At 44.6% G+C, this 9,823-nt stretch overlaps 1 protein-coding gene across 2 annotated transcripts in view; it reads right to left on the reverse strand.

The window, feature by feature from the left end:
- KIAA0930 (KIAA0930 ortholog) overlaps nucleotides 1–5,560 on the reverse strand; it is a 68,191-nt gene extending 62,631 nt beyond the window's left edge. For both annotated transcript variants that reach the window (XM_085232952.1, XM_085232949.1), the window contains exon 1: nucleotides 5,126–5,560. In XM_085232952.1, coding sequence (XP_085089078.1) covers nucleotides 5,126–5,270 — 145 coding nt within the window. In that variant the 5' untranslated portion in view covers nucleotides 5,271–5,560. The remainder of the gene's footprint in view (nucleotides 1–5,125) is intronic.
- Between the last annotated feature and the right edge of the window lie 4,263 nt (nucleotides 5,561–9,823).

Below are 9,823 nucleotides of genomic sequence, written 5' to 3' on the forward strand. Positions count from 1 at the left end.
CAGTAAAAGGGCCCAGGAAGGCTGGTTGCTCCTCAAGAAAGAAGTTCTGAAAGGGCAGAACAGGCTATCCCCTTGTGCCACAAGATGAGCTGATGGGGAAAAAGACCAGCATGGATGAACAGGGAGCACTTACTGATGCTCCAGGAGAAAAAGAGAATCTACCTTCTGTGGATGAAGGGACAGGCAACATGGGAGAGTACAAAGTTGATAGGCTGTGTAAGGAGAAAACTAGAAGAGCAAAAGCCCAGCTTGAACTCAGCTTGGCCGCTGGGATAAAAGAGAACAAAAAACATTTTTACAAATACATTAAGCATACAGCAAGAGGAGGGCTAAGGAGAATCTTCATCCCTTACTGGATGTAGTAGGGAATGTGACCACTGAGGATAAGGAAAAGGCTGAGGTTCTCAATGCCTTCTTTATGTCTGTCTTTAAAAATCAGACCAGTTGTCCTCAGGGTACTCTACCCCCTGACCTGGAAATCTGGGGTAAGGAGCAAAATAAACTCCCCACAATTCAGGTGGAAACAGTTTGAGACCTGCTACTGCACCTGGACTGCCACAAGTCCACAGGGCCAGATGGAATCCACCCAAGGGTGCTGGTGAAGCTGATTACCAAGCCACTTTCAATCATCTGACAGTATTCTTGGTCAACAAGAGAGGTCCCAGAGGATTGAAGGCTTGCCAACATGACTCCCATCTACAAGAATGGTCATAAAGAGGATCTGGTAACTACATGCGTGTCAACCTGACCTTGGTGCCAGGGAAGGTTATAGAGCAGAACATCCTGAGGGAGATCACATGGTATGTGCAGGACAACCAGGGGATCAGGTCTAGCTAGCACGGGCTCGTGAAAGGCAGGTCCAGCTTGACCAACCTGATCTCCTTCTGTGATTGAGTGACCTATCTGATCGATGAGGGAAAGGCTGCTGACATAGTCAACTTAAGCTTCAACAAATTCTTCAACACTGTCTCACACAGTATTCTCCTGGAGAAGCTGGCAGCTTCAGGATGTGGCGAGATGCAGGTCAGCCTCTTCCCCTACATAACTAGCAACAGGTCTACAAGGAATGGCTTCAAGTTGCAGTGGGGAGATTCATGTTGGATATTACTAAATAGTTCTTCTTCAAAGAGAGTAGCCAGGCATTGGAACAAGCTGCCCAGCGAGGTGGTGAAGTCATCAACTCTGGAGGTGCTCAAGAAGCATTTAGATGTTATACTGAGGGACATGGTTTAGCAGACAACATTGGTGACAAGTGGACAGTTGGACAGGATGATCTTTGAGGTCTTTTCCAACCTTGTCAATTCTACAATTTTATCTGTAATGTAGTGAATTTGAATGCTTGTATATGCTCCTCAAGCTCTCAGAAGAGCAGAAGTGATTTACAGACTTTCTTGCTACTCACAGTTGAAGAGAAAACAAAGCTTTCCAACTTTTCTAGTACCTCACCTTTGACTGGACTAATCACTGAGCCAACTCCACAAACACACATGAACGAAGAATATATTTTCTTTCTACATCCAAGTTACTCCTGTCAAACTAGCTTAGCAAAACCCTCAGCAGATCCTTCCACCTACTCAGTGGCTATATTTTCTTCAGAGTTTCAGAAGCAAATATATTCTTTGTGAATATTATAATTTAATTAACATTATTACCACTCAACACACGTCTGATTTTAATAAAATAAATAGGATTCAAATCCTCATTATTTGTAGTTCTCCTGAATTCTTATTTTAACCCAGTTTGCTTTCCAAACATTTGTTTTGCTGTCCTTAACTCTTTTTCCCACATTTTCCCACTCAAGTCTTCACGTTCCCATCATATTTTCACAATGTCCATAAACATTTAGCTATGCCACCTCGCTTTCCCTTCTCTCAGGAAGGTTTGAGACCTACTTCTTTCCAAGATTTATTTATTCATCACGATCATTTGGCACATGAATCATCCCCTTGCCTTTATTCACGCGACAGGCTCTGAAGATCACCACTGCACAAACACGTTCACATCATCCTCAGCCTGTGAGGAAAAAGGTTCCTCTTTCCGCTGACCCTCTGCTAACTGTGCATCCCCCTGCCCTCCTCAAAAGAGCATCTCCTCCCCAAACAAGAAGCCAAAGGGAACATTTAATTAGTGATAAAACTATCAGGTATTCTGAAGGGCCTAGCCTCTCAGCCAGCACCTGTAACCACTACAGCTGCTGTCACCAGCACCTAGTGACAGCAATTCTTGACAGCTGGTTTAGTCCCGAGCCAGCTGCCTCAAGACTTTTGCCTGGCTACATGTCTGTCAATCAGCTATGATTCAAGATGGTATTCAGACCTAATTTTTTTCTTTTCTTACTAATTATAAGGTAGCAAGTCACACCTCCAACCAAGAATATTAGGCTACACTGGAGACAGGGCAACTCATCCCTGAAGTGCTAAAAGACAGAGAAGTTAAGCATCTGACAACACTACACAGTAGTTTCAGATTTAACCTATACTCTATCAGGCCAGGGCTTTGCCCAAAAATTAACTTCAGAGCTTTCTATGCAACACTGTTGAGGAGAGCAAGCACAGCACAGGAAGAGATTCCCAACAAAAAAGCAGTGGTTTTATGCTCATATTATTTATCAACTAGGTCCTAAAATGAAGAACACAATACTCACAGCCACCCAATTAATATTATATAGAAACTGTAGGCATCTAAAACTTTCTTATAAAGGACATAAAGCAATCCTGTCATTCCCTAAGTAAGAGCTATTTTGACAAGGAAACACAATACCGAACTGCACTTTAGAGCTAGCTTTGAGTGCAATGCTCTGCACAGCTGGATGACACTGACATGCAGCTGAGATGTCTCATAGTGACATCATCATTCCCATTAATCAGCCTGGTACAGAGTCACGTATGAGTCATTATTCTGAAGTGTGATGTCAGCAGGTTTGATTGTATTTTCTACATTACACAAAGAGGAAAATTAGGAAAATCCCATATGAGGGGATTTACATTTTTGGACAACACTTGCCTAACTGCTGATGTGATGCTCTTGAAGTAAAGCACTTCCTCTCACAGAAATCCAGCATCAGCAAAAATAGCAGTCTCCTCCTTAAACTGGGGAGCATGGAATAACTTAAAGAAAACATACAACAGGAAAAAAGCTTCACAAATTTGACCCATTGCGTTCCATTTACAACAAAGGGGTTAACAACAGTCAGAAAAACCTACAGTTCAACAGGATCAAAGCTGATTTTAAGAGCACTCAAGCCAAACTCACAAGAGATTGAGTCAACTATGACTCCTGACACCACTGGAAAGGATTTGGCCATTACGAGAAAACAAACCACCATCTTAAAATCAGCTGCAGCTATGTTTGTCCCGCAGCCAGACATGGGACTTGTCCAAGCTCAGCATTAGGATCTTCAAGGCTGGTTGTTCCAGATGTGACAGTTTAAATGTTCATATTGCAACCCAATCCTGACAGCAGTCCCACTTGGTATGTCGGCATTCCTCTGCCGACAGAACACGCTGGCGGGCAAGGTATAGCAGCTACAGACTGGCAAACGCCAGCATTTGCAGCTGGAGCTCAGCTAGATGCAAAAACTGAACACCCAAGGCACTCCCATGCTGACATATGACCTAGTTTCAAACAAGCACAGCCACACACAGGAGACCCTTCACAGCCAGAATTAACCTCAGTGTAAGGAGCTCATTCCTCTGGAGTTTTCCTTACATATCTCCGCCAGAGGGTAGGAGGGAGGGAGGGGGTTAAAGATGCAATACTGTCCCATGGCTTGTATAGTCATCCCAAAGCCATGCTGAAGCATGAGCTGTTGCAGGTATACTTTCAAATACAAGCAGCAAGGAAGCAGTCTTATGTTATCACCAGCTAATTTCGCTAAAAGAAAGTAGTGGTAATATTTCTATTCCTGCAAGCTTTTATTTTCACTCAAACTTGATATGGCCAAACATGAGGCGGCAACAAGTTTTCCATGAATGCAATCGCACAGACAGTTGGCTTTTTTGCTGCTGTTGTTTGTACTGTTTTCCCCCTTTCATTCACATTTTCTTTGCCACAAGGCTTTATTTGGCCATAAGAGTTTTTTTTTTTTTATTTGGCCACAACACTTCTATACTCCAGTTCAACTTGGAGATACAATGCCATTAGAAAAAGCATGAAGAAATGAGAAAGACTCATTTCTTTTTATTTAAAGAAGCTTTCATTATACGCAAGGTAGAAACAAGGAGAGATCCCATCCCTCCCTGTGAAGATCCCAGTGAGCACTGGGGGCCGACCTGGCACACAGTGGACAGGAGGAGAACCAACAGGGCTTCCCACACCAACCTGCACCACAGTAACCACTAAAATCCAAGTAGAACTCTGAGTCCTTACAAAAGACCCGGAAACAGAAACAGCTGGGAAGTTGTAAGCGAGGAGTGGAAAATGAGCCACACGGAAGAATTAACAACAATTTCACTTAAGTGTTCCTAATTTAAAGCCCTGACCCTGCAGGGACTCCTAAGTACGCACCCCTTCCAGCACAGCTCATACAGCAGCTCTGAACAATGCAAAAACCAGTGCTCACATCAGAGCCTTCTGTGCCCACGATCTCACAGTTGCACATAACGAGTGATTTCTATTCATTACCCTGACTGGCAGAGTTTCCCGGCCCAAAGGCTCTTAGCTAAAGCAGCTGTAGTACCATCGCCACCTCAAGTCAACCGGAGCACAACTCCCCGCTCCCGTTCTGCAACAGGGGCTTAGCCAACACCTGAGCAGACGTCACCCGCGACACACGTTAGGATGTAAGCCCACCGGAGTGCCGGGAGGATCCGTCGCCGCGATGCGCTGCCCGAGCTCCCGGTACACGCCCCGACTCGCAGAGCAGCGCGGGGCAGCTCGCTGGGCGCAGGGAAAAACCCACCGGGACCACCCGACGGCCACGCGCGTCGGCGAGAGCGCCGAGCGTCCGTACTCCAAACACGCGACACGCACTTTCTGCTCGCAGTAATTCCGGCCGCTGGCCCAATAACGCCAAACAACGGAGGAGCGGGAGCCGAGGCGCGGCCCCGCGGCGTTCGCAGCCCTCCGGCCCGCCGCCCGCTGCCGCCCGCCGCCCGCTCCCGCCCCGGCCGCCGCCGCCCCTCACCGAGGCCGCTGATCTCGTGGCGGAGGCCGGTGCGGCTGCGCTCCTCCGCTATCGCCCGCAGCATCAGCTGCAAGGAGCGGTCCGGCTCGCCGTTGGCCTCCCCGTCCCGCGGTGCGGCGCGGCCGCCGCTCCCGGCAGAGGCCATGCTGCTGCCGCCGCCGGCGATGATCTCATGTCAGGCCGCCCCCGCCGCCCGCACGGCTCTCCCCGGTGGCGGCGGCGGGCGGAGCCGGGGGCCGCTCTGTGACAGCGACAAGAGCGCCGAACCGAGCCGCTCCTCTCCACTCGCGCAGCCTGACGCTCCCCGGCCGCCCCCGGCGAGTTCCCCGGGCTCTGCCCTACTCGGCGCAGCCCCCGACCGAAGCCGCCGCGGGCACCGCCCTGCCTGCTACGGCCCGGCCCCGCCCCACCGCTTCCTGCATCGGCAATCGCGAGCACCGCCCCGCCCCGCATCAACCAATGGTGCGGCGGTGGGCGGGGAGGAGGGCGGGGTGTAAGGCAGGCCCCCGCCTCCTGTGCCGATGGTGTTGGCAACTACAGCTGAGCAGTGCAAGGTTAAGAAGCCGGACCAGGTCGAGGGCCGTCTCGCTGCCACCTGAGTGCCTGAAGGAGCGGCCTCGAGTCTCCCCTGCTCCTTCGATCGGGTGCTGCAGCTGCTAAGGGCGCTGTCCTGCAGAACTGAGGTCCCCTGTGGCTGCCAGCGATCCCAGGGACCATCTCACCCTCTGATAATGGACCATTGGGGTTTCTTGCACTGATGTAAGCGAGATAGATAGCTAAAAGCATCGCTGCACTAGGGTGTGTGTGCTGTACAGCAGAAATCTCAAGTAATGTAATACTTAAGCTAAGTACTAGCTGAGTTAACACTGTCTTTTGAATTAGTCAATAATGGTCAAGCTTTGCTACGCCTACATAAATAACTTGTTCCAACTATGTGCAAGTCTGCATTTTTCTTGCTGTGCTTGTTTTAGTAGCAGGTAATAGGGATAGCTTGCAGTGCACGTTAACAAAATCACCAGAGAGTACCTAGCAATTAAAAGGGGGTTGGAAGTCAGTAGATATGGTTTTATTTAATGTATCTGAATGTATTGTTAATAAATGAGACAATACTATACATGCCTTGCATTGCTGACACTGTCAAGGCTTGTTTATATACTTACAGCCTGTTGGAGATCTGAATTACTTAAATACATCAAGCCATGCACTTTTGCAGGAAAATCATGTTTCTTTGTAATTCGGAAATTTTCAAAGTCTCATTTAACCTGCTACGAACATGAAAAATACCTTCACTTTTAAATATTCTAGATTTATTATTTTTGGTAAAGCTTTAAAACAGCTGCTTGCAGCAAACGAATGTTAGATCAACTCTACAGATCCAAGACATGAAAAGCAGCTTTCTTCTGAAGAAATAATTTGCTCAAAAATCCTAATCATATCCTAGTTACACACTGGGATATCTCCTCTCCTTTTTTTTTTTTTTTTTTTTTTTTTTTTCTTTTTGCTGCTTTCTGCTGAAGGCATGCACATTGTTCAGTGGGCCTTCAAGTGAGTGTGCCTTCGAAGATTAATTCTGCCATTTTTACTTAATTGCCTACCTAACTACATCAAGGCATTTAGACTTAGGAAAGAACAGCCTTGGGCCTCCCATTATGAAATGTGTTAAACTGAGCAGGTTGGAGTATGCTCCAAAATTACTTTTGGAATCTTACCGTGTACAGCACAGGACTAATTCTGCTCCCAAGATGAAGTATATAATTAAAGCTTGCGAAAATATTATTTTTAGAATGTTACAAAATTTTTTAGCTAAAATTATCCTTATGGATACTCCCCTGAATGTACAGACCATAATAAAGCCATGTATTTCTGAAGTTAGAGGTGTTTCATCTGTTCAGCTTTCTTCAGCCCTTCTGCCCCCTCTCTGTACTATTCTTGTCATACTTGTCTCTAATTCCATTAGTTAACTGCTTTGGGTTATGCTGAATGGAAGCCAGAGTTGCTCAGCTTTGCACTGTAAGAGTGGAAACATGTCTGAACTCATACAAACAGCTTTTGAACTCCACTGATCCCTCTCTTCTTGATCAAAAACAACTGTGCATTCTTTGCCTTTTATTCTAGGTTGCTCCTTTGCTGTTCCTGAGAGTGCAATTATCTTAATAGGGTTGAGATGTGAACCACAGCCTTTGTGATAACAGGCTCCTGGGTTTTATAAGCTACTTGCATGTAATCCCTGTTTCATTGTTTTACTTTAACTGTATCTATACTGTATCCAGAAACACCTCACTACTTACAAACCCTCCCCAAACCCTCCATCAGTTCAGCAAATTTAAAGTCCAAGAAGAAATTCATTGTTTTGGGTTTATACAGCTTTTTATTTCATAAGAAGAAATGGGCAGTCCCTCAACAAAGCCAAATCACAGGAATGCACTTCCTGCCACTTTGAAGATGGCTTTGCAGTCAGACGACAGGGATTTGCTGAAAGAGCTAAAGTAACTGGGAAGCTGCTTTAGACAGCAGAGATAAGATGGAGCTTTGCACAGACCAAGAGATACAGAATCCCAAGTTGGAAGGGACCTACAGGGATCACTGAGTCCAATTCCTGCCTCCACACAGGATCACCCAAAATCCAAATGCTATGTATGAGAGCATTGTCTAAGAGCTCCTTGAACTCTGGCAGCTTGGGGCTGGTATCCAAAGTCCGGGAAGAAAACTCTCTAACTCCCTTGTGGTGTTAGAAAGCAGCAGCATGTTTCCTTTCATCCCCCAACTCGTATTGATAGTGGGGTTTGCCGTGACCCAGGTGCAAGACTTTGCACTTGGCTTTATTGAACCTCGGGATGTTTACCCAAGCCTACTGCTTGAGCCTTTGATGAAGTCATGCTGATTATCCCAAGTCACTTCTCTCCGTTCCATGTGCCTTATCACAGCTTCCAGGAGGATCTGCTTCATGATCGTCCCTGGCAGAGATGAGGCTGACAGGTCAGTAGTTCCCCAGGTCATCCTTTCTGCATTTTTTAAAAATGAGTGTGTTTGTTCCAGTCTCCAGGGACTTCAGCTGACTGCCATGACTATTCAAATACCACTGAGAGTGGCTTGGTGACTATGTCAGCCCATTCCCTCAGGACTCTGGGATTAATCTAATTGAAACCTACAGATTTATGGATGTTTGGATTCCTCAGGCAGTCATAAACCTGATCTGCACTTACAGCAGAAGGGGCATTGCTCCCCTGTTTCCCATCTTCTGAACCATCCACTCAAGGGCTGTGTGTATAGCAGTCAGTAGTGAAGACAGAGGAAAAAAATTGTTGAATACCTCGTCTGTTAGGAGATGACAAGTCTGGTTAAGGAGAACCAATGGTACATCCACAGTGGCTCAGAAATATGAGTCAGAGCTGTGAGCTGACCTTGTGTAACACCAGACTACACCTATGCAGTTACCACTGCTGGGATCTCCTGTCTATTGTCAACATCTGTTAATGTCAGAGGCTTGTGAAATCTCTTTGTAATGACAGAGAGTTTCAACCCACCCTAAAAAGAAAGTTAAATCCTATCAGGCAGCAATAGAGAGTTTTAAAGAATTACTTGCTTGTAGAAGAGATCAGTCATGCACAGTTTACAGAGGATGTAATGGTTAACTTATGGTTAAATTATGCAATAACTTCATAAAAAAATGAGTTTTCAGCAGGAAATCTGAAGTAATATTTTGATTAGAAACTGGTGTTTTAAAATCTTGACAAATTTTGTGAACAATTCTAGAAATAGAAGAGCAAATTAAAATTTGAAAATGGGAAATGATTGTATGAATACAACTTATTGTGGTTGAATCTTTAACTTTATTTTTAGAATTCCGTAACAGGGGCTATTTTTAAAGTTGTTGTTATTTTTGCATTTTTTTACTGTTTTATTTTAATAAGTTATCTTAATTATGCTATATTTTACAGTTACGTTAGCATCTCAGTATTTCAGTGGACATTAGCTAATATTTTAAATAACATACAAAAGGAAGCATGTGAGCGGAGAGTAAAAGATTGTTATTTGTAGACTTGCTTTTATGGGAAGTATTCTAATAAATGTCATGAACAATAGCCACAGTGGGTTTCTTTTGGATTCGTTTATTTAAGTAAACATTCTGATTGATTCAACTACATTCAAGACAATTCATGTAGTTTTCTATATTTTTACCACTAAGACAAAGTTTCTCTCCAGATCACATAGCTGATCTCCGCTCAGACCTCTTTCTCTGATATTGAATCAGCGTATTTAATCACCTTTGCAAAATATGGGGGTACTCCAATATGTATAAGGTAAAATATTAAGTAAATAATAAATATATAAGGGCAGTCAAGTTTCAAATTAGAGAAATCTTTTCCTGCTTAGAGAATAAAGAACTTTAAAGCCAAGTGACTGCATGTGAATAGGTGATCTTGGGTAAAACTTGAACTCAAGTTTGTAAAAGGAAGGTACCGATGGGGTCAGAACATAACTGTAATATTTAGTCATTTAGTGCTTGAATGTCTCTAGGCCTCTGTAGAATATAGATGGTAAATGTCTTTTACAAAGACATGAAGTAATTCATGTATAAGAAGAGCTCAATCTCTAATTTTGTGACACAGAATTTTATTTACAAAGCGAAACAAGAACTGAAGACTCATTTCAGTTAAGGATAAATACGTTTAGAATAAACCATATGAAGTGTTGACT

This window comes from Meleagris gallopavo, chromosome 1 (genome assembly GCF_905368555.1).
Source record: "Meleagris gallopavo chromosome 1, MGAL_WU_HG_1.1, whole genome shotgun sequence".
Classification (NCBI taxonomy): Eukaryota; Metazoa; Chordata; class Aves; order Galliformes; family Phasianidae; genus Meleagris; species Meleagris gallopavo.